Source organism: Salvelinus fontinalis, unplaced genomic scaffold (assembly GCF_029448725.1).
Source record: "Salvelinus fontinalis isolate EN_2023a unplaced genomic scaffold, ASM2944872v1 scaffold_0081, whole genome shotgun sequence".
In the NCBI taxonomy this organism is placed as follows: Eukaryota; Metazoa; Chordata; class Actinopteri; order Salmoniformes; family Salmonidae; genus Salvelinus; species Salvelinus fontinalis.
The window spans coordinates 46,915-72,440 of NW_026600290.1; the positions used below are offsets into that span (position 1 = coordinate 46,915).

General features: G+C 42.5%; 2 protein-coding genes across 2 annotated transcripts; both read right to left on the bottom strand.

Moving 5' to 3' along the window:
- Positions 1-451: 451 nt before the first annotated feature.
- On the bottom strand, positions 452-8,400 carry LOC129842966 (zinc finger protein 883-like). The gene is made up of 4 exons (XM_055911687.1): positions 7,861-8,400; positions 7,238-7,335; positions 7,014-7,104; positions 452-1,860 (listed from the first exon to the last, which is right to left on the bottom strand). Exons 1-4 carry the CDS (start codon positions 8,078-8,080, stop codon positions 581-583), a joined length of 1,689 nt encoding a protein of 562 aa, XP_055767662.1. The 5' UTR covers positions 8,081-8,400; the 3' UTR covers positions 452-580.
- Positions 8,401-10,478: 2,078 nt separating this feature from the next.
- Positions 10,479-18,713, bottom strand: LOC129842967 (zinc finger protein OZF-like). Its single transcript, XM_055911688.1, has 4 exons — positions 18,088-18,713; positions 17,529-17,623; positions 17,216-17,393; positions 10,479-11,928 (listed from the first exon to the last, which is right to left on the bottom strand). The coding sequence occupies exons 1-4, from the start codon at positions 18,431-18,433 to the stop codon at positions 10,958-10,960; spliced, it is 1,590 nt and encodes a 529-aa protein (XP_055767663.1). The 5' UTR covers positions 18,434-18,713; the 3' UTR covers positions 10,479-10,957.
- Positions 18,714-25,526: the final 6,813 nt, after the last annotated feature.

Consider the following 25,526-nt stretch of genomic DNA (forward strand, 5'->3'; position numbering starts at 1 on the left):
CACGGTGGAATAACGGGACTCTCAAGACACGGTGGAATAACGGGACTCTCAAGACACGGTGGAATAACGGGACTCTCAAGACATGGTGGAATAACGGGACTCTGTAGACATGGTGGAATAACGGGACTCTCAAGACATGGTGGAATAACGGGACTCTCAAGACATGGTGGAATAACGGGACTCAAGACATGGTGGAATAACGGGACTCTCAAGACATGGTGGAATAACGGGACTCTCAAGACATGGTGGAATAACGGGACTCTCGAGACAACTGGGAACTCTGAAAAAAACAAGGTCAAATCATAATAAATACAAACACAAAGGCTTGTGCAAGGCTACTTACTTATATAATAATTTACATTTTGCAATAGAAAATCATATGATGAACAACATCAGAGGGTTTATACTTGTATCAAATCAACCAATCAAAGCTCATAATCAAAACCCAATAGACATTTTTAAATATTTAATCTGATATTAGACATGATCATGTCTCGAAATGAAATAACAAAAGTAAAACCGTATTCTGGTTTCATACAATTTGATTTCATGAGGATGAAACAAAAACACAAATGATCAGTCAAAAACTCAAGTCAGAACACAGCCTCTCTATTCTCTCATGTGATTTCAGGTCCTCTAACTGGGAAAATGTCTTTCCACAATGAGAGCAGTGGTATGTCTTCTCCTCCTGTGTATGTATTCTTTCATGCTTATTCAGGTGCCTTAACCAATTAAATCTCTTTCCACACTGGGAGCAGTGGTAGGTCTTATCCCCTCCTGCGTGTGTCCTGTCATGCATAATCAGGGCTTCCAACTGGGTAAACCGCTTTCCACACAAGGAACATTGGTAGAGCTTTTCCTTGTTGTGTGTGCTCACATGCGATGTCAGATTCCCTACCAACTTAAAACTCTTACCACAATGGGAACATGTGTAAGACTTCTCTCCAGAGTGTATTTGCTTATGACTTTTCAGGCTCGATAACACCCGAAAACTCATTCCACACTGGGAACAGTGGTAAGGCTTTTCTCCTGTGTGTATTCTCTTGTGTACTTTCAGTTGTTGTGAATGGATAAACCTTTTTCCACACTGGGAGCAGTGGTAAGGCTTTTCTCCTGTGTGTGTTCTCTTGTGTACTGTCAGATCTTGTGATCGGCTATAACTCTTTCCACACTGGGTACAGTGGTAAGGCTTTTCTCCTGTGTGTGTTCTCTTGTGTAATTTCAGATGTTCTGCTTGAACAAAACTTTTTCCACACTGGGAACAGTGGTAAGGCTTCTCTCCAGAGTGTATTCGCTTATGAATTTTTAGGCTCGATAACTGACTAAAACTCTTTCCACACTGGGAACAGTGGTAAGGCTTTTCTCCTATGTGTGTTCTCTTGTGTAATTTCAGTTCTTGTGATTGGCTATAACTCTTTCCACACTGGGTACAGTGGTAAGGCTTTTCTCCTGTGTGTGTTCTCTTGTGTAATTTCAGCTGTTGTACTCGGGCAAAACTTTTTCCACACTGGGAACAGTGGTAAGGCTTCTCTCCAGAGTGTATTCGCTTATGAATTTTTAGGCTCCATAACTGACTAAAACTCTTTCCACACTGGGAACAGTGGTAAGGCTTTTCTCCTGTGTGTGTTCTAATGTGTAATTTCAGGTGTTGTGATTGGATAAAACTCTTTCCACACTGGGAACAGTGGTAAGGCCTTTCTCCTGTGTGTGTTCTCTCATGTAATTTCAGGTGTTGTGATCGGTTAAAAGTTTTTCCACACTGGGAGCAGTGGTGTCGTCTTGCTGGTTTGGACGTCGCTGGGTCTGGTTCCCCTGAATGACTCTCCCCGCTGTCAGAGTGAGAGTCTGGTCGCTCTCCTGCTAAAGACAAACAGTTTCAAGTTAAATATTAAACAGAGACTTGAATGAAACCATGTGATAAAAGTATCTTATCATGTGGTTTAATGGGCTGTAGGTAGCCTAGCAGTTAAGAGCAATTAAAAAAACGATTTAACCAATTTTAGAATAAGGCAGTAACGTAACAAAATTTGTAAAAAAGTCAAGGGGTCTGAAAACTTTACGAATGCACTGTATATCTGGCCTTGTGTATTGGGTTATTGTCCTGCTGAAAGGTGAATTTGTCACCCAGTTATACTCTAGGGTTTTGCCTGTGCTTGGGGCTATTTGGTTAGTTTTTATTTTATTTTAAACTTCCTAGTCCTTGCAGGTGACAAGCATACCCATAACATATGAAGAGTGGTACTTGTCAAGGCTGTCCAGCGTCCAGTCTCCTATTTGCCCTAACAATGGAGCCTTTAACAAAAAAAAAGTACATCAAGATATAGGGCAAATATCATTCAACTCCACTAGGGTACGGGGGCAGCATCCGGAATTTTGGATGAAAAGCATGCCCAAATTAACCTGCCTTCTACTCAGCCATAAAAGCTAGAATATGCATATAATTAGTAGATTTGGATAGAAAACACCATGAAGTTTCTAAAACTGTTTGAATGATGTCGGTGAGTATAACAGAACTCATATGGCAGGCGAAAACCTGAGAAAAAATCCAACCAGGAAGTGGGAAATCTGAGGTTTGTTTCTACGACATGTAACGGTACTTTGAGTTTTTGTCTGGACCTAGTTTAGATGGATTACTGGGCTGAACACGTTAACAACAGTGGCTATTTGGACATAAATTATGGACTTTATGGAACTTTATGGAACAAATCAGTCATTTATTGTTGAACTGGGATTCCTGGGAGTGCATTCAGATGAAGATCATCAAAGGTAAGTGAATATTTATAATGTTATTTCTAACCTCTGTTGACTCCAACATGGCGAATATTTCTTTGGCTGGATTGGGCCCTGAGCGCCGTACTCAGAATATGCTTTTTCAGCATTTTTTTTTGGAAACAGCGGTTGCATTAACCTGTTTGGCGTGCAAGCCCGACGTCGGTACACTTATGACAACAGCCAGCTCAAAGTGCAGGGCGCGAAATTCAAAAGATATATTTTTTTTAATATTTAACTTAACTTTCACACATTAACAAGTCCAAGACACCAGATGAAAGGTACACATCTTGTGAATCAAGCCAACATGTCCGATTTTTAAAATGTTTTACAGGGAAGACACGATATGTAAATCTATTAGCTAACCACGTTAGCAAAAGACACCACTATTTTTACTGCATCAGTTTTTTACTACATCAGTAGCTATCACAAATTCGACCAAATAAAGATATAAATAGCCACTAACCAAGAAACAACTTCATCAGATGACAGTCTGATAACATATTTATTGCATAGCATATGTTTTGTTAGAAAAATGTGCATATTTCAGGTATAAATCATAGTTTACATTGCAGCTACAGTCAGAAATTGCACCGAAAGCAGACAGAAAAATTAGACACCAACGCCAAATAACTAAATACTCATCATAAAACATTTCTGAAAAATACATAGTGTACAGCAATTGAAAGACAGGCATCTTGTGATTCCAGACAATATTTCCGATTTATCAAGTGTTTTACAGGGAAAACACAATATAGCGTTATATTAGCTTAGCACAATAGCAAACATAACAACAGCATTGATTCAAGGCAAAAATAGCTATAACGTATAAACCACCAAAATATATTAATTGTTTCACTAACCTTCTCAGAATTCTTCAGATGACAGTCCTGTAACATCATATTACACAATGCATATAGAGTTTGTTCGAAAATGTGCATATTTAGCGGCACAAATCGTGCTTATACAATGAGAAGTGTCCATAACGTCAAGCAATCTGTCCGGCGCCATCTTGTAAAGGCACCTTTTCTTATCGAAAACTATTCATAAACTTGACAAAAAAAATACAGGTACATTATATACAGCTATTTAACATCACCAGTTAGTCCTAGCAGTAAGGGTACATTACATACAGCTATTTAACACCACCAGTTAGTCCAGCAGTAAGGGTACATTACATACAGCTATTTAACACCACCAGTTAGTCCTAGCAGTAAGGGTACATTATATACAGCTATTTAACACCACCAGTTAGTCCTAGCAGTAAGGGTACATTACATACAGCTATTTAACACCACCAGTTAGTCCTAGCAGTAAGGGTACATTACATACAGCTATTTAACACCACCAGTTAGTCCTAGCAGTAAGGGTACATTATATACAGCTATTTAACACCACCAGTTAGTCCTAGCAGTAAGGGTACATTATATTCAGCTATTTAACACCACCAGTTAGTCCCAGCAGTAAGGGTACATTATATACAGCTATTTAACACCACCAGTTAGTCCTAGCAGTAAGGGTACATTATATACAGCTATTTAACACCACCAGTTAGTCCCAGCAGTAAGGGTACATTATATACAGCTATTTAACACCACCAGTTAGTCCCAGCAGTAAGGGTACATTATATACAGCTATTTAACACCACCAGTTAGTCCTAGCAGTAAGGGTAGATTACATACAGCTATTTAACACCACCAGTTAGTCCTAGCAGTAAGGGTACATTACATACAGCTATTTAACACCACCAGTTAGTCCCAGCAGTAAGGGTACATTATATACAGCTATTTAACACCACCAGTTAGTCCTAGCAGTAAGGTACATTATATACAGTATAATATATATATATTATGAATATAAACGTACATGTTGACATGTAACACCCCTTCACTACGGGCCTGCCACCCCTCCGTAACACCCCTTCACTACGGGCCTGATACCATGTCTTGTTGACAATAGAATCATCTAGATTTGTAATGGAGGGGTTTTGACATGTAACACACCTTCACCACGGGCCTGCCCTCTCAGCAGTGGGGTCCTTCCTGGGTCTCCTACCATATAACCCCCTTTCACTGAGTTGGCGACGGATGGAACGAGTTGAAACTGTCGTATCTCGTGTCTGAAGGTCAGCTTGAATCTGTTTGGCAGTTGATCAAGGTGCTTTTCTCCACTATAGGAACAATCCTTCACTGCAATCTCCCATCAAGTGTTCTGTTGTGGCCACATCCAGTGAGGTTGACTACAGTGGCATGGGTCTTAAACATCTTGTGGCCACGTCCAGTGAGGTTGACTACAGTGGCATGGGCCTTAAACATCCTGTGGCCACGTCCAGTGAGGTTGACTACAGTGGCATGGGCCTTAAACATCTTCTGGCCACGTCCAGTGCGGTTGACTACAGTGGCATGGGCCTTAAACATCCTGTGGCCACGTCCAGTGAGGTTGACTACAGTGGCATGGGCCTTAAACATCTTCTGGCCACGTCCAGTGAGGTTGACTACAGTGTCATGGGCCTTAAACATCTTGCGGCCACGTCCAGTGCGGTTGACTACAGTGGCATGGGCCTTAAACATCCTGTGGCCACGTCCAGTGAGGTTGACTACAGTGGCATGGGCCTTAAACATCTTCTGGCCACGTCCAGTGCGGTTGACTACAGTGGCATGGGCCTTAAACATCCTGTGGCCACGTCCAGTGAGGTTGACTACAGTGGCATGGGCCTTAAACATCTTGATAACATTACGTACGGTGGATACAGGAACATCGTTGGCTACAATCTTGTGTCTGACCTCAGATAATTCTCTGGTTTTCTTTCTTTTTGTCCATGCTCATTGTGGTACACATAGTGACACCAAACAGCAGAATGAGTCCTTTTCTCTAGTCAAACTGGCTGAATGAGTCCTTTTCTCTAGTCAAACTGGCTCAATGAGTGATTTTTATATTTCAGGCACCTGCAACTCACCACAGGTGAGTTCTATTCCAAAGTAAAGGAGAATCAGCAGCTTGAAATCTCATTATTTCTAACTGCTTCTAGAAGGTGTCAATAATATTGGAATTTCTTTGTGGAAAAAGCTAACATTTAGTCAATTATTCAGATTATTTTGTTTTGTTCAACTGTAAACCGAAGACATATGTGGACACCAAAATATGTTTTAATACGAACAGTTTTGGAAGATTTTATGTAACCTTTATTTAACGAGGCACGTCAGTTAAGAACCAATTCTTATTTACAATGACTGGCCTACCCCGGCCAACGACTGGCCTACCCCGGCCAAACCCGGACGACGACTGGCATACCCCGGCCAAACCCGGACGACGACTGGCCTACCCCGGCCAAAACAGGACGACGCTGGGCCAATCGCGCGCCGCCCTATGGGACTCCCAATTACAGCCGGTTGTGATACAGCCTGGAATCAAACCAGGGTCTGTAGTGACACCTCTAGCACTGAGATGCAGTGCCTTAGACTGCTGTGCCACTCGGGAGCCCAAGAAATGGTGCATTATTTGAAAAAAGTTCAAGGGTGTCAATATTTTTGTATTTACGACTGTATGTTGGGAGTTCAGGCTTTATTTGACCTGATCAAGTAGGAAATAGCATCATTTTGACCATTACAGAGGAGGCCAAGTATGGCTGATAGAAACGGCTTAGAGAGCTTGTTTAACATTTTTTTAACAGTCACAGCTGTCCCCCAGTGTAAGTTCTGAAGATGAGATGTTAATGAAGAAATACAGACCACATTGAAGTGTCTGGAGTTTAGTTTGTGTGTTCTAGAGTCTTGTAAAGAAAGGGGGGTTGACTGGGACAGACAATGTAACATCCATAATGTTTTGAGAAAATGTTTATGTGAAACATGCACCTTACATCAGATCATCTTGAAACTTTCTCTCTAAAGATAACTTTCACCAAGGTTTTATATGGTCTATTGGTTTCTCTCTTTTCATTGGCAGAATCCTTTTTCAGTGTTATGATATTCATAACATCCATATCCACCAGTCCATCTTCCTGTCAACTAACAGAACTCTGCTGGTTGTCCTGGTAACAGATACCAGTCTATCTTCCTGTCAACTAACAGAACTCTGCTGGTTGTCCTGGTAACAGATACCAGTCTATCTTCCTGTCAACAGAACTCTGCTGGTTGTCCTGGTAACAGATACCAGTCTATCTTCCTGTCAACAGAACTCTGCTGGTTGTCCTGGTAACAGATACCAGTGGGCAGATCTATTGTATTTGTTCAAACTAAACTACTTACTTTGATGTGTCAAATCTGATCCCAGCAGTAAGGTGCTACCGGGAGAGGCAGGACACGGGGACTCCAGGAGGGTGGAAGGGCTAGCGTTGTCCTGGTAACCATAAAGAGGGGACAGACACATATCATTATGGATGCTGATGCCACTGTTGTCATGAAGTGCTTTACAGAAACCCAGCCCAGACCCCGATAGAGCAAGATGTATGCTAGACCAAACCAAGCTGTACCATCTGGTGTTCTGATCTGGAGAGACTCTTCTCTGCCTCGTCAGCATCAGGATGTTGTTGAGGCTCCCCAGAGGATCCACGATAGTCATGTCTCTCTCCTGTGTGAACGAGGACATCAAACCGATGATCTACTATTGCAATTAGATAGTCTTACAAGAGACTTGAATATGTCTAAAAATGGCCTAAAATGGCCACTTTCATCATGATTTTATAAAACATTGTTTATGATGCAACTGTATGAGGGTCGTTCAACAAAATGGGTGCATTTTTTGTCCCTTTGATATTTTAAGTAGAAATTACACACCAGTATTGAATTTTAAAAGCCTGTTATATTATATGAAGTGCACGTTAATATAGACTACATGGAGAATTAAATAAATCAAATTTAAAAGTCCAAAAAATACATGTACCAATGGCAGATTGAAACTAACAATTTATACAGTATTGAATATTCAACATATTCAAGTGTAGAACTTTAGTAGAATCACCCTTTAAAACCCTGCATTGGGGACCCCTTAAACAATTCCTACAGTACTGAGCAACATATTCAAGTGTAGAACTTCAGTAGAATGCCCCTTTAAAACAACACATTATTTCAAGAACTGCATTATGCCCGTACTCACTGGTGGTAATCTGATCTCCAGTCTCCTCCTCCTCTTTTATTGAGATAGCCTCCTCTGCCACTCCAAACGGTTCTTTCTCTTCTTTCACTGTAATATCCACCTCTTCTTCTTTCAATGTGATATCCTCTAATTCATTTTTTATTCTGAAAGCTTCTTCCTCTTCTTTTACGATCATGTTCAGCTCCAGAGCTTCTTTCTCCGAATATCTTAGTGAGCTCATGGTCAGGATGTTAGCTAGCTAGATAGTTAGCATTAGCGATTAACCTAGTACAGTAACGTTAACAATTGAACAAATTAGCCAATTTCATTTAACAAGCAAATCACTTTTTTTTTAAACTAGTCAATACGTAAACAGAATTATGTTTAAGAACACTGACATTAATGTAAACAAGACTGGTTTAATGTGCGCTACAAGCTACCGAAGTGGTTGCATCAGTAGTCTTTTACCGCCGTTGAAGCGTCCACTAGATTATACGTCACGCAAGAAACATCACCTGAAATCTTTCCATCGCCATCTGCTGACTGGAGTGGGTAACGCAGATTGGTAAAAAATCTCCATTACATCGTTAATTCTGGCAAACAATGTCATAAGAAGTAATTTAAAAACAATCAGATGCTATGTTCTCTTTTACTTCATATAGCTAGTACTTTCCTCCAGGGCTGACCTGCCCAATAACCAAAACACATGGCTAACAACACATAATTGGGGCGGCAGGTAGCCTAGTGGGTAGAGCATTGGACTAGTAACCGAAAGGTTGCACGATTGAATCCCCGAGCTGACAAGGTAAAAATCTGTCGTTCTGCTCCTGAACAAGGCAGTTAACCCACTGTTCCTAGGCCTTTATTGAAAATAAGAATGTGTTCTTAACTGACTTGCCTAGTTAAATAAAGGTAAAATAATACCTCACATAATTCTGCCCAAAAACAATGAAAACTTCTCTCACCCAGTGGCATATGGTCTATTTAGGTGAGTGTTGGTGTTGCCACATGAAGCAGTGCCCACTTTGCAAAAGGAAACATGGACAGATATGACTCTACCTGTGTAGAGCACATGCCACTTTACCCTTCCAGTCACTAAATTGCCCTTTTGGTTCGTAGTATAATGTGTATAGTTTTTCTGAACCCACTGCGAGCCTAATCGCCCAACATCAATGCCGGACCTCAGTAATGCTAATGGCTGAATGGAATCAAGTCCCCGCAGCAATGTTCCAGCATCTAGTGGAAAGCCTTCCCAGAGGAGTGGAGGGAGGCTGTAAGAGCAGCAATGTTCCAGCATCTAGTGGCCTTCCCAGAGGAGTGGAGGGAGGCTGTAAGAGCAGCAATGTTCCAGCATCTAGTGGCCTTCCCAGAAGAGGGGAGGGAGGCTGTAAGAGCACCAAAGGGTGGACCAATTCCATTTTAATGCCAATGATTTTGGAATGAAATGTTCGATGAGCAGGTGTCCACATACTTTTGGTCTTGTAGTGTATTATTGTTGACTTTAAAGTCTGTTTAAAAATGTTTTCCTGGGCCTTCCGAGTGGTGCAGCAGTCTAAGGCACAGCATCGCAGTGCTAGAGACGTCACTACAGACCCGTGTTCGATCCCGGGCTGTGTTGCACCCGGCCGCGACAGGGAGTCTCATGAGGCGGCACACAATTGGCCCAGTGTCGTTCGTGGTAAGGGGAGGGTTTTGGCCGGCCGGGATGTCCTTGTCCCATCGCGCTCTAGCTACTCCTTGTGGCGGGTCGGGCCAACGCACGCTGACTTCTGTCGCCCGCTGTACGTGTTTCCTCCGACACATTGGTACAGCTGGCTTCCGGGGTTAAGCGAGCAGTTTGTCAAGAAGCAGTGCGGCTTGGCGGGGTCGTGTGTCAGAGGACACATTGGCTCTCGACCTTCGCCTCTTCTGAGTCCGTATGGGAGTGGCATCGTTGAGACAAGACTGTAACTACCAATTGTAGAGAAAGAGGGGCCTTTGTAGCAAAAGAACAGTGTTGTTTAACTCTGGATGTCTTCATGTCATTGTATGTTTTTAAACTGTGGGTGTCAGTGGGCGTGGCCTGAAATATTTATTTATACATATTTTTATTGAACCTTTATTTAACTAGTCAGTTAAGAACAAATTCTTATTTACAATGACGGCCTACCGGGAAACAGTGGGTTAACTGCCTTGTTCAGGGGCAGAACGACAGATTTTCACCTTGTCAGCCCGGGGGATCCAATCTTGCAACCTCACAGAACAAGTCGCCTGGATTGACTTGAGATGGTGCCTGTTTTAGTGGTTCCATTCTCCATCAGTAGAACAGCAATCTACTAGGGTGAAGATCTCAGGTCTTTCCTTGATTTCCCAGCATCCTCTCTGGTCGTATTGGAGAAGAAGATCATCTCAGATCTCCTCCAATGAGTTTTGGAGGGGGGGAGGACGCAAGGAATCAAGGAAAGACTTTAGGGCGGCAGGTAGTCTAGTGTTGGGCCAGTAACTGAAAGGTCGATGGTTAGAATCGCCCAGCCGATTAGCTGATAAATCTGTCGATGTGTCCTTGAGCTGGAACTTAACCCTAATTGCTCCTGTAAGTCGCCCTGGATAAGAGTGTCCGCTAAATGACTCAAATGTAAACATTTTATCAGAACAAGTCATCACAGTTTCATACTCCTTTATCTTGTTGAATAGTACACAAATTTACTCGATGAAAAACAAAATTAAAGATTAAAGTTCAAAGAATCAAGGTTAGAATCAAAAATTACAAATTATATTAATCTATATGTTAAGTTACATTATGAAATATCCAAATTATAACATTTCTAATAGTTTGTATCCAATCAAAGTTTATAATCAAAATAAGATAGAAAATGCATTTGTTCACATCTGACCAAGATGAAAAATAGAAAAACTAATTTAGGCCTATTTGTGAGTATGATTTAATATATACAATTAGATTTCATGACAAAAACACATTCTCAGTCAAAACCATAAGTCAGAACACAGCCTCTCTTTTCTCTCATGTGATTTCAGATCCTCTGAAAATGAGTGACATGAAGAGTGTATGTATTATTTTATGCTCTTTCAGGACCCTTAATTGGGTAAAACTCTTTCCACACTGGGAGCAGAGGTGAGGCTACCCTCCTTTGTGTGTCACCATATGACTTTTCAGGCTCCTTAATTGGGTAAAACTCTTTCCACATTGGGAACAATGGAAAGGCTTTTCTCCTGTATGCATTCTCTCATGCATTTTCAGGCTCCCTGACTGGGTAAAACCCTTTCCACATTGAGAGCATTGGAATGGCTTTTCTCCTGTGTGTATTCTCTCATGCTCTTTCAGTGTCCCTGACCAGCTGAAACTCTTTTCACAATGGGAACAATGGTATGGCTTTTCCCCTGTGTGTATTCTCTCATGTGATTTCAGGTTTACTAACAGGATAAAACGCTTTCCACACTGAGAGCACTGGAAAGGCTTCTCTCCTGTGTGAATCATCTCATGCGTTTTCAGGTACCGTAACTGGCCAAAACCCTTTCCACACTGCGAGCATTGGAATGGCTTTTCTCCTGTGTGTATTCTCTCATGCTCTTTCAGTGTCCCTGACCAGCTGAAACTCTTTTCACAATGGGAACAGTGGTAAGGCTTTTCCCCTGTGTGTATTCTCTCATGTGATTTCAGGTCCCCTGGTCGGGAAAATGTCTTTACACACTGAGAGCATTGGAATGGTTTTTCCCCTGTGTGTATTCTCTTATGAACTTTCAGTTCTGTTGACTCAATAAATCTCTTACCACACTGAGAGCATTGGTAAGGCTTATCTCCTGTGTGTCGTCTCTCATGCGATTTTAGGTTACATAAATGGTTAAAACTCTTTGCACACTGAGAGCAGTTGTAAGACTTTTTCTCTGCATGTGTTCTCTTATGGTTTTTAAGATTCCCTAAATGGTTAAAACTCTTTCCACACTGGGAACAGTGGTAAGACTTCTTCTCTACATGTGTTCTCTTGTGGTTTTTCAGGCTCCATAAACGGGTATAACTCTTTCCACACTGGGAACAGTGGTGTCGTCTCGCTGGTTCAGACGTCTCCAGTTCCTCTGGTTCTGGTCGGTCTTCTGCCAAAGACAAACAGAGTGGTTAAACAGGGAGACCTGAATGAAATCTCCACATACATTTTAGTCATTTAGCAGACGCTCTTATCCAGAGAGACTTACAGTGAAGTGCTCTTAGCATGTGATGCATGTGCTCCATTGTTTACATGACCCATGTGTTTTACACTGTGGTTTTAAGGGAATAGTATGGTCACTATTCAGAGCAACTTGTTAGTGCATCCATCTTAAGGTAGCTAGGTGAGACAACCACAACAGTGATAGTAAATACAGTTTCCCTCAGTTAGTGCATCCATCTTAAGGTAGCTTGGTGAGACAACCACAACAGTGATAGTAAACACAGTTTCCCTCAGTTAGTGCATCCATCTAACCTCTTAGCGCTAGAGGTCAGATTATTATTATTATTTTTTTTAAATAACGTGCCCAACGTAAACGGAAATTTTCTCTGGCCCAGATCGTAGAATATGCATATAATTTAAAGATTAGGATAAACACTCCAAAGTTTCCAAAACTGTCAAAATATTGTCTGTGAGTATAACAATACTTATTCTGCATGCGAAAACCTGAGAAAATGTAACCCGGAAGTGATATATATATATTTTTTAATCTGTGTTCCCTGGCCAGTCTAACCTCCATTTAAAGGGGTATTACCCATATTATTTTTCCAATGGCTTCCTCAGGCTGTGACCAGGCTTTAGACAAAGTTTCAGGCTTTTATTTTGAAAAATGAGCGAATTTTTTCAAAAGTAGTCAGGTGTCCTCTGAATATTTCCTGCGTGCGAGAGAGGGGCACCCCATTTTCCTTTTGTCTCTTAATGAATAGGTTATGGTCCGGGTGAAATATTATGTTTGATTATGTTTGTTAAAAACAACCCGAGGATTGATTATGAAAAACATTGGATATGTTTCTACGACCATAACGGATATTTTTGGGAATTTGTCGAACGGAACACGGCTTTGGTTTTCTCAACATAAAGCGCAACCCAAATCACGTTTTTTTGTGATAAAAGTAATATTTATCGAACAAAATACACTTTGGTTGTGTAACTGGGAGTCTCGTGAGTGGAAAAATCCGAATATTATCAAAGGTAAGCGATTCATTTGATTGCTTTTCTGACTTTCGTGACCAAGCTAACCAAGCTAATATAAGGCTAGCTGGTGTAGCATTGAAAGCTACACTCACAAAAGCGTGGATTTCTTTCGCTGTAAAATATATTTTCAAAATCTGACACGATAGGTGGATTAACAACAAGCTAAGCTGTGTTTTGGTATATTTCACTTGTGATTGCATGATTATAAATATTTTTAGTAATATTTTTTAATCTGATACGTTTGGAAATTTTCATCTTCCTTTCAGGACCAGAACGAGGCTGTAGTTCTCAGCATAACACGCAACCCAAATGGTGTTTTTTTGTGATAAAAGTCATATTTATCGAACAAAAATGACATTTATTGTGTAACTGGGAGTCTCGTGAGTGCAAACATCCGAAGATTATCTAAGGTAAGTGATTCATTTGATTGCTTTTCTGACTTTCATGACCATGCTAATTTGGGGCTAGCTGTTGTAGCATTGAAAGCTACATTCACAAAAGCGTGGATTTCTTTCGCTGTAAAATATATTTTCAAAATCTGACACGATAGGTGGATTAACAACAAGCTAAGCTGTGTTTTGGTATATTTCACTTGTGATTGCATGATTATAAATATTTTTTGTAATATTTATGCATTTGGCACCCTGCAATTCTAGCAGTTGTTTAGGAAAGTGATCCCATAAAAGGGATCTGTAGCAGAGAAGTTAAGGTAGCTAGGTGAGACAACCACAACAGTGCCATTTTTGAGATCTAGGAAAAATCTGAGAAATTTGATTTTTTTTTGTGTAGTTACCCTTTAATTGAAGTGCCACCAGACACAAGTCTGTCTGTAATGCAGTTGCAATGGGAGTTTTTCAAACAAAATGGCCACCGGATTGATGCAAATAATCACGATTCTGGCAGGTAGACATAGGCTACTTTATTGTTATCTTTAAATTGTCTTTCAGTCTACCTGAAGACATTAGCATCGCTAACGGCTACACGGAGTGGTAGACATATAGACCCTACACCACACACACAGTGTTCAACATTCAGGTATATTTGCAAGTGGCAACAAAAATGTACTGGCCCGAAAAAAAAAAGCAAAAAAAAACTGTCCGGGGTGACGATCTGACAGGAAAGTGAATGATGCATAATTTCAATAGCAGGTGATTTTCATCTTTCATTTGCTGGCTGAGCAAGTGGCCTATACAGGGTTCTGACAGACATCGGCAAGTCAAATTCAAGGACTTTAAGGGACTTTTTCAAGCACTTCATTTCAAACATTTTAAGTGTAATTGTTGTAACAGCATAGAAGATAAAAACTCCCCCCAGTAGGCTAAAAAATTATATTTTTTTATAAGCCTACCCAATGGCATTATGCATTGACATTCACATAATTAACATTCTAAAATATGTCAGAATAATGTGGGCATCGCCTGACTAAATAAACAGCATGCTCCCCACAAACACACTAATGAAGTCTGTCCATGTGGTACTAGTCAGTCTGTCCACGTGGTACTAATCAGTCTGTCCATGTGGTGCTAGTCAGTCTGTCCACGTGGTACTAGTCAGTCTGCCCATGTGGTACTAGTCAGTCTGTCCACGTGGTACTAGTCAGTCTGTCCACGTGGTACTAGTCAGTCTGTCCACGTGGTACTAGTCAGTCTGTCCACGTGGTACTAGTCAGTCTGTCCACGTGGTAGTAGTCAGTCTGTCCACGTGGTAGTACTCAGTCTGTCCACGTGGTAGTAGTCAGTCTGTCCACGTGGTAGTAGTCAGTCTGTCCACGTGGTACTAGTCAGTCTGTCCATGTGGTACTAGTCAGTCTGTCCATGTGGTACTAGTCAGTCTGTCCATGTGGTACTAGTCAGTCTGTCCACGTGGTAGTACTCAGTCTGTCCACGTGGTAGTACTCAGTCTGTCCACGTGGTACTAGTCAGTCTGTCCACGTGGTACTAGTCAGTCTGTCCACGTGGTACTAGTCAGTCTGTCCACGTGGTACTAGTCAGTCTGTCCACGTGGTACTAGTCAGTCTGTCCACGTGGTACTAGTCAGTGTGTCCACGTGGTAGTAGTCAGTCTGTCCACGTGGTAGTAGTCAGTCTGTCCACGTGGTAGTAGTCAGTCTGTCCATGTGGTAGTAGTCAGTCTGTCCATGTGGTAGTAGTCAGTCTGTCCATGTGGTACTAGTCAGTCTGTCCATGTGGTACTAGTCAGTCTGTCCATGTGGTAGTACTCAGTCTGTCCACGTGGTAGTACTCAGTCTGTCCACGTGGTAGTACTCAGTCTGTCCACGTGGTACTAGTCAGTCTGTCCACGTGGTACTAGTCAGTCTGTCCACGTGGTACTAGTCAGTCTGTCCACGTGGTACTAGTCAGTCTGTCCACGTGATACTAGTCAGTCTGTCCACGTGGTACTAGTCAGTCTGTCCACGTGGTACTAGTCAGTCTGTCCACGTGGTAGTAGTCAGTCTGTCCACGTGGTAGTAGTCAGTCTGTCCACGTGGTAGTAGTCAGTCTGTCCACGTGGTACTAGTCAGTCTGTCCACGTGGTACTAGTCAGTCTGTCCATGTGGTACTAGTCAGTCTGTCCACGTGGTACTAGTCAGTCTGTCCACGTGGTACTAGTCAGTCTGTCCACGTGGTACTAGTCAGTCTGTCCACGTGGTACTAGTCAGTCTGTCCACGTGGTACTAGTCAGTCTGTCCACGTGGTAGTAGTCAGTCTGTCCACGTGGTAGTAGTCAGTCTGTCCACGTGGTACTAGTCAGTCTGTCCACGTGGTAGTAGTCAGTCTGTCCACGTGGTAGTAGTCAGTCTGTCCACGTGGTACTAGTCAGTCTGTCCACGTGGTACTAGTCAGTCTGTCCACGTGGTAGTAGTCAGTCTGTCCACGTGGTACTAGTCAGTCTGTCCATGTGGTACTAGTCAGTCTGTCCATGTGGTACTAGTCAGTCTGTCCATGTGGTAGTAGTCAGTCTGTCCACGTGGTAGTAGTCAGTCTGTCCATGTGGTACTAGTCAGTCTGTCCATGTGGTACTAGTCAGTCTGTCCATGTGGTACTAGTCAGTCTGTCCATGTGGTAGTAGTCAGTCTGTCCATGTGGTACTAGTCAGTCTGTCCATGTGGTAGTAGTCAGTCTGTCCATGTGGTACTAGTCAGTCTGTCCATGTGGTACTAGTCAGTCTGTCCATGTGGTAGTAGTCAGTCTGTCCATGTGGTACTAGTCAGTCTGTCCATGTGGTACTAGTCAGTCTGTCCACGTGGTAGTAGTCAGTCTGTCCACGTGGTAGTAGTCAGTCTGTCCATGTGGTAGTAGTCAGTCTGTCCACGTGGTAGTAGTCAGTCTGTCCACGTGGTACTAGTCAGTCTGTCCATGTGGTACTAGTCAGTCTGTCCATGTGGTACTAGTCAGTCTGTCCATGTGGTACTAGTCAGTCTGTCCACGTGGTACTAGTCAGTCTGTCCATGTGATACTAGTCAGTCTGTCCATGTGGTACTAGTCAGTCTGTCCATGTGGTACTAGTCAGTCTGTCCATGTGGTACTAGTCAGTCTGTCCACGTGGTACTAGTCAGTCTGTCCATGTGGTAGTAGTCAGTCTGTCCATGTGGTAGTAGTCATAGAAATGATAAAGACTTATTTAGTCACGAGGCATAATGTGTTTCTAACGGTCACAGAATTAAAAAAAAACACAAAAAAAACTAGTCATGTCGCAGACACCAACGCCACCCTGCCGCTAAAATACATGTTCTCCCACTTCGAGCATAAAGACGAGAATCCCTGAGGACAACGAGCGTGGTGCAAGGTACACAACCGGTCCCTCAACGTCAGCCAAACAAAGGAGCTGCTACCCGAGTGGCACAGCGGTCTAAGGCACTTGAGGTGTCACTCCAGACCCGGGTTCGATCCCAGAACTAACAGAACTCTGCTGGTTGTCCTGGTAACAGATACCAGTCTATCTTCCTGTCAACTAACAGAACTCTGCTGGTTGTCCTGGTAACAGATACCAGTCTATCTTCCTGTCAACTAACAGAACTCTGCTGGTTGTCCTGGTAACAGATACCAGTCTATCTTCATGTCAACTAACAGAACTCTGCTGGTTGTCCTGGTAACAGATACCAGTCTATCTTCCTGTCAACTAACAGAACTCTGCTGGTTGTCCTGGTAACAGATACCAGTGGGCAGATCTATTTATTTGTTCAAACTAAACTACAGCACTTACTTTGATGTGTCAAATCTGATCCTTTCTTCTCTTCTCTTCCTCTCACAGTTCCACTCAACCCCGTTGTTTTCCTGCAGTCCACTAGCAGCACAGACAACCTCTTCATAACCAGCAGTAAGGTGCTACCGGGAGAGGCACGACACGGGGACTCCATGAGGGTGAAAGGACTAGCGTTGTCCTGGTAACCATAAAGAGGGGACACAGACACATATCATTATGGATGCTGATGTCACTGTTGACATGAAGTTATTTACAGAAACTCAGCCCAGACCCAGATAGAGCAAGCTGAATGCTAGAACAAACCAAGCTGTACCATCTGGTGTTCTGATCTGGAGAGACTCTTCTCTGACTCGTCAGCAGGATGTTGTTGAGGCTCCCCAGAGGATCCACGATAGTCATGTCTCTCTCCTGTGTGAATGAGAACATCAAACAGATTGTAAACTTCTGATCTTCTATTACAATCACAGAGTCTTACAAGAGGCATTAATATGTCTAAAAAGGTCCTAAAATGTCCACTTTCATCATCATTTTATAAAATATTGTTTATGATGTAATTGTAAAAGGATCGTTCCACAAAATGAGTGCCTTTTGCATCCCTTTGAAATTTTAAGTAGAAATTATGCATCAATATTGCATTTTAAAAGTGTGTTATTAGATGAAGTGCAGCTTAATGTAGACCACATGGAGAATTCAATAAATGTATACATTTAAAAGTCCCAAAAATCTGTGTACCAATGGCAGATTGCCCCTTAAACAATTCCTACAGTACAGAACAACATATTCAAGTGTAGAACTACAGTAGAATGCCCCTTTAAAAAACACATTAGTTCAAGAACTGCATAGTTTGTGACTGTTTTTAAGACAGTACTCACTGGTGGTAATCAGATCTTCAGCCTCCTCCTTTTTCACTCCCAAAACGTCTTCCTCCTCTTTAATTGAGATGGCCTCCTCTTCCTCTTTTACTCCAAAAGGTTCTTCCTCTTTCAATGCTATGGCATCTTCCTCCTTTTTGATTCTGAAACTAGTGTTAATCAGATCTCCAGTCTCCTCTTCCTCTCCAAAAGGTCCTTTCTCTTCTTTCACTGTAAAATCCACCTCTTTTTCTAATGTGACAGTCTCCTCTTCTTCCTTTTTTACTCTTAAAGCGTCTTCCTCTTCTTCTTTTAAGATTATGTTCAGCCCTAGAGCTTCTTTCTCCATATATCTTAGTGAGCTCATGGTCGGGATGTTAGCTAGCTAGCTATTTAGCATTAGCGATTAGCCTATAGCTATTTAGCCTTAGCGATTAGCCTAGTGCAGCATTAGCGATTAGCCTAGTTAACTTGATCAATTTAACAAATTGGCGCATTTAATTTAACAAGCAAATACTGACATTAATATACTCAAGAATGTTCTAAAGAGTTCAGGTTTTAAGTTCGCTAGCAAACCACCGCATCGGTTGAATCAGAAGCCTTTTGTCGCTGTTGAAGAAGCTGCCCGTCCCGTCCACTAGATTATACGTCACGCAGGAAGCATCACCTGAAAGACTCATATCGCCATCTGCTGACTGGAGTGGGTAACGCAGATTGGAAAAATATTAATTACAATGTTTATTCTTGCAAGCAATGTCATGAGAGCTAATAAGAAATAAAAAAACAGATGTTATGTTTTCTCTTACTTCTTACAGCCAATAATTTACTCCAGGGCTGACCTGAAAGACGTACGTCGCCATCTGGTGACTGGAGTGGTTAACGCAGATTGGAAAAATCTCCATTACATAGTTTATTCTGGCAAACAATCAGATGCTATGTTCTTTCTTACTTACAGACAATTCTTCCCTCCGGGGCTGACCTGCACATTAAGCAAGATTAGGAGACAGATTGACGATGGTGGCATATTCCTGAGCTAAATCAGCCAAGACGCATGGCTAACAACACATAATAACACCTCATATAATTCTGCCCTAAAACAATGAAAACTTCTCTCACCCGGTGGCATATGGACTATTGAAGTGAGCAGCCACATGAAGCAGTGACAGATGGGGTTCTGTGTAGAGCACATGCCTCTTGGTCCTACCAGTCTCCAACGTGCCCTTTTGGGTGGTGGTATAAGTTGTATACATTTTTTAGGCGTAGTTGTAGAGGCTAAGTGAAAATGAAAAAAAAATACAACAAAATATAGCTAGCTCTCTCTCTCGCTTCTCTTTCATTTTTAAAGAAATGTATTTGTTCAAAACTGCTAAACTATTGTCCTCTCTCTCTTTGAGTCAACGACTCACCACATTTGATGCACTGCAGTGCTAGCTAGCTGTAGCTAATGCTTTCAGTACTAGATTCATTCTCTGATCCTTTGATTGGGTGGACAACATGTCAGTTCATGCTGCAAGAGCTCTGATAGGTTGGAGGATGTCCTCCGGAAGTTGTCATAATTACTGTGCAAGTCTATGGAAGGGCTTGAGAACCACGAGCCTCCTAGGTTTTGTATTGAAGCCAGAGGAGGACGTAAACTAGCTGTCCTGCGGCTACACCCTGGTGCTACCCTACAGAGTGCTGTTGAGGCTACTGTAGACCTTCATTGCAAAATAGTGTACTTTAATCAATTATTTGGTGACGTGAATATATATTTAGTGTATTTTTATCTAAAAAGGATAACTTTAATGTTAAACTTTTTTTTTAAATGAATTTCACTGAGGATCGTCCTCCCCTTTCTCCTCTGAAAAGCCTTCACTGATACATTCATACCTAGGCCTGACGTTAAATCACACACGACCATACCGCCAGTCATATTGCAGACTTTACCTTATTGCAAGTGTAATATTTAGCTGTCCTCATTCAATACTGCAAGAGTCATTTATCTGCCCTCATTCAATACTTTTTTGAATCATTTAGCTGTCCTCATTCAATACTGAGAGAGTCATTTAGCTTTCCTCATTCAATACTGCAAGAGTCATTTAGCTTTCCTCATTCAATACTGTGAGAGTCATTTAGCTTTCCTCATTCAATACTGCAAGAGTCATTTAGCTTTCCTCATTCAATAATGAGAGAGTCCTTTAGCTTTCCTCATTCAATACTGTGAGAGTCCTTTAGCTTTCCTCCTTCAATACTGCGAGAATCATTTAGCTTTCCTTATTCAATACTGTGAGAGTCATTTAGCTTTCCTCATTCAATACTGCACGAGTCATTTAGCTGTCCTCCTTCAATACTGCAAGAGTCATTTAGCTTTCCTCATTCAATACTGAGAGAATCATTTAGCTGTCTTTATTCAATACTGCAAGAGTCATTTAGCTTTCCTCATTCAATACTGAGAGAATCATTTAGCTGTCTTTATTCAATACTGTGAGAGTCATTTAGCTTTCCTCATTCAATACTGCAAGAGTCATTTAGCTGTCCTCATTCAATACTGCGAGAGTCATTTATCTGAACATTGTAATGAGAAACACTTCCGACCAGAAGTAATGAACCAAATCCATTATGTTATCTCTACCGAGTCTCTGGTGACATGATGAATCTCCCATTGACTGGAGTAGCCAACTCACATCCTAATGATCACCCGGGTCCAGACGATCTGATCTGGTGAGTAACACCATCCTATTGATCACCTGGGTCCAGACGGTCTGATCTGGTGAGTAACACCATCCTATTGATCACCCGGGTCCAGACGGTCTGATCTGGTGAGTAACACCATCCTATTGATCACCCGGGTCCAGACGGTCTGATCTGGTGAGTAACACCATCCTATTGATCACCCGGGTCCAGCCAGTCTGATCTGGTGAGTAACACCATCCTATTGATCACCCGGGTCCAGACAGTCTGACCTGGTGAGTAACACCATCCTATTGATCACCCGGGTCCAGACAGTCTGACCTGGTGAGTAACACCATCCTATTGATCACCCGGGTCCAGACAGTCTGATCTGGTGAGTAACACCATCCTACTGATCACCCGGGTCCAGACAGTCTGATCTGGTGAGTAACACCATCTTGATGGTCATTGTAAATGCTCTCAGGATGTCCTGTAATTTCTCCCAGGAACTCTGAGTGGGGGGGGGGGGGGGGGGGGTGCAAAGGTTGGAACGGCAGACAAAGGACTATTTCCCTAAAGAATATTACAATATCATGAACCTATTGTAACAATCTGCAATTGGTGTTTCATATCTAACACATGTTGCAGAGCCGCAGGGGAACACCCAAGGGTGTTTACATTATCATCTGATTAAGTCAGAAATGACAAAGACAAAAAAAACAATGTTTAATATCAGATATTCTCTTTCTTCTTTCTCAGACACCCAGCATCCCCAACACCCTTAATCACCCAGCATCCCCAACACCCTTCATCACCCAGCATCCCCAACACCCTTCATCACCCAGCTCCACCAACACCCTTCATCACCCAGCTCCACCAACACCCTTCATCACCCAGCTCCACCAACACCCTTCACCACCCAGCTTCACCAACACCCTTCACCACCCAGCTCCACCAACACCCTTCATCACCCAGCTCCACCAACACCCTTCACCACCCAGCTTCACCAACACCCTTCACCACCCAGCTCCACCAACACCCTTCATCACCCAGCTCCACCAACACCCTTCATCACCCAGCTCCACAGAAACCATTGATCACCCAGCTCTACCAACACCCTTCATCACCCAACTCCACCAAAACCATTGATCACCCAGCTCCACCAAAACCATTGATCACCCAGCTCTACCAACACCCTTCATCACCCAGCTGCACCAAAACCATTGATCACCCAGCTCTACCAACACCCTTCATCACCCAACTCCACCAAAACCATTGATCACCCAGCTCTACCAACACCCTTGATCACCCAGCTCCACCAACACCCTTCATCACCCAGCTGCACCAAAACCATTGATCACCCAGCTCTACCAATACCCTTCATCACCCAACTCCACCAAAACCATTGATCACCCAGCTCCACCAAAACCATTGATCACCCAGCTCTACCAACACCCTTGATCACCCAACTCCACCAAAACCATTGATCACCCAGCTCCACCAACACCGTTGATCACCCAGCTCCACCAACACTCTTCATCACCCAGCTCCACCAACACCCTTGATCACCCAGCTCCACTAATACTCTTGATCAGCCAGCTCCACCAACACCATTCATCACCCAACTCCACCAACTTTTCATCACCCAGCTCCACCAACACCCTTCATATTCCAGATCCACCAACACTCTTCATATTTCAGATCCACCAACACTCTTCATCACCCAGCTCCACCAACACCCTTGATCACCCAGCTCCACCAACACTCTTCATCACCCAGCTCCACCAACACCCTTCATCACCCAGCTCCACCAACACCCTTGATCACCCAGCTCCACCAACACCCTTGATCACCCAGCTCCACCAACACCCTTCATCACCCAGCTCCACCAACACCCTTGATCACCCAGCTCCACCAATACTCTTGATCAGCCAGCTCCACCAACACCATTCATCACCCAACTCCACCAACTTTTCATCACCCAGCTCCACCAACACCCTTCATATTCCAGATCCACCAACACTCTTCATATTTCAGATCCACCAACACTCTTCATCACCCAGCTCCACCAACACCCTTGATCACCCAGCTCCACCAACACCCTTCATATTCCAGATCCACCAACACTCTTCATCACCCAGCTCCACCAACACCCTTCATCACCCAACTCCACCAACACTCTTCATCACCCAGCTCCATCAACACCCTTCATCACCCAGCTCCACCAACACCCTTCATCACCCAGCTCCACCAACACCCTTCATCACCCAACTCCACCAACACTCTTCATCACCCAGCTCCACCAACACCAATGATCACCCAGCTCCACCAACACCCTTCATCACCCAACTCCACCAACACTCTTCATCACCTAGCTCCACCAACACCCTTCATCACCCAGCTCCACCAACACTCTTCATCACCCAGCTCCACCAACACCCTTCATCACCCAGCTCCACCAACACCCTTCATCACCCAGCTCCACCAACACCCTTCATCACCCAGCTCCACCAACACCCTTCATCACCCAACTCCACCAACACTCTTCGTCACCTAGCTCCACCAACACCCTTCATCACCCAGCTCCACCAACACCCTTTGGACAACAAAGAGCCCGGACCAACAACAGAACTGATAGCATGACAGACCGAGCCTGGTCCCTTAGCTCAGTGGGGCAACGGGTACATTAAACAAAAAAGGGAGAGAACCACTGAGCTAAGGGACCAGGCTCAGTCTGGTAAATACAGTACTACTATATACTGCCTCTATCACATGACTGTACCCTTGAGGATTAATACAGTACTACTATATACTGCCTCTATCACATGACTGTACCCTTGAGGATTAATACAGTACTACTATATACTGCCTCTATCCCATGACTGTACCCTTGAGGATTAATACAGTACTACTATATACTGCCTCTATCACATGACTGTACCCTTGAGGATTAATACAGTACTACTATATACTGCCTCTATCACATGACTGTACCCTTGAGGATTAATACAGTACTACTATATACTGCCTCTATCACATGACTGTACCCTTGAGGATTAATACAGTACTACTATATACTGCCTCTATCACATGACTGTACCCTTGAGGATTAATACAGTACTACTATATACTGCCGCTATCACATGACTGTACCCTTGAGGATTAATACAGTACTACTATATACTGCCGCTATCACATGACTGTACCCTTGAGGATTAATACAGTACTACTATATACTGCCGCTATCACATGACTGTACCCTTGAGGATTAATACAGTACTACTATATACTGCCGCTATCACATGACCATGCCTCAAGATGAAAAAAGAAAAACAAATGCAAGCCTAATTGTGAGTATGATTTTATATATACAATTATATTTCATGATAAAAACACACATTTTCAGTTAAAACCATAAGTCAGAACACAGCCTCTCTTTTCTCTCATGTGATTTCAGGTCCATGTCTTTCCACAAGAAGAGCAGTGGTATGTCTTCTCAAGACAAGAGACAAGGTTGCAGTCTGAGGCAAACTTTATTCAATATATAACAAATTAATTGGGGAACGAGACAAGGTTGCAGTCTGAGGCAAACTTTATTCAAAATATACAAATGAATTGGAGAGAGAGACAGGGTTTAAATTTGAGTCCAGCTGTATTAAACATAACAAACTTGAATGTCACAACATTTAAACAGACATCAAAGTCAGACTCAGACTCTCTCTCTCTCCCTCTACTAATTGGGGAGTTAGTTATACGTATCTTTGGCCAGGCCATGTTGCAGAAAACGGGGGAAGGGTGGGAAGTGGTCGGGGCAGGGGAACAAAGACTTGGGGAGGAGCAACTAAAAGCAGCAGGTGAGGGGTTAGAGACCAAGAGCCCTGTGAATCACAAAAGGCTTCGTTTTTAAACTACATTTTAGTCTGAGATCATTCTTTAAAAAATCAAAAGTCAATTCTATTTCAAGTTCTACATCGACAAATAAAGTTTAAACATCACAGCAATATTCTAGGGGTGGTTTTTGAGGGTCTGAAGGTCAGTTTGAACCCTGTTTGACCCCAACCATGACCAGAACCATCAGAGGGGTTGTGTCCTATATATCAGGGCCTCTCCTAAAGAGCTAGATCTACTCAGACTTATACTGTATAAAGCTAGCTAGATCTACTCTCTTATACTGTATAAAGCTAGCTAGATCTACTCTCTTATACTGTATAAAGCTAGCTAGATCTACTCTCTTATTCTGTATTAAGCTAGCTAGATCTACTCTCTTGTACTATATAAAGCTAGCTAGATCTACTCTCTTATTCCCTATAAATCTAGCTAGATCTACTCTCTTATACTGTATAAAGCTAGCTATATCTACTCTCTTGTACTGTATAAAGCTAGCTAGATCTACTCTCTTGTACTGTATAAAGATAGCTAGATCTACTCTCTTGTACTATATAAAGCTAGCTAGATCTACTCTCTTATACTGTATAAATCTAGCTAGATCTACTCTCTTATACTGTATAAAGCTAGCTATATCTACTCTCTTGTACTGTATAAAGCTAGCTAGATCTACTCTCTTATACTGTATTAAGCTAGCTAGATCTACTCTCTTATTCTGTATTAAGCTAGCTAGATCTACTCTCTTGTACTATATAAAGCTAGCTAGATCTACTCTCTTGTACTGTATAAAGCTAGCTAGATCTACTCTCTTGTACTATATAAAGCTAGCTAGATCTACTCTCTTGTACTGTATAAAGCTAGCTAGATCTACTCTCTTGTACTGTATAAAGCTAGCTAGATCTACTCTCTTGTACTGTATAAAGCTA

Coding starts and splice junctions, on each gene's coding strand:
- LOC129842966 (XM_055911687.1), bottom strand. CDS start 8,080: ATGAGCTCACTAAGATATTCGGAGAAAGAAGCTCTGGAGCTGAACATG. Junction 7,336..7,860: donor TGGAGATCAGATTACCACCA/GTGAGTACGGGC, acceptor TCGTTCACACAG/GAGAGAGACATGACTATCGT. Junction 7,105..7,237: donor CCAGATCAGAACACCAGATG/GTACAGCTTGGT, acceptor TATGGTTACCAG/GACAACGCTAGCCCTTCCAC.
- LOC129842967 (XM_055911688.1), bottom strand. CDS start 18,433: ATGAGCTCACTAAGATATATGGAGAAAGAAGCTCTAGGGCTGAACATA. Junction 17,624..18,087: donor TGAAGATCTGATTACCACCA/GTGAGTACTGTC, acceptor TCATTCACACAG/GAGAGAGACATGACTATCGT. Junction 11,929..17,215: donor ATCAGATTTGACACATCAAA/GTAAGTGCTGTA, acceptor TGTCTTTGGCAG/AAGACCGACCAGAACCAGAG.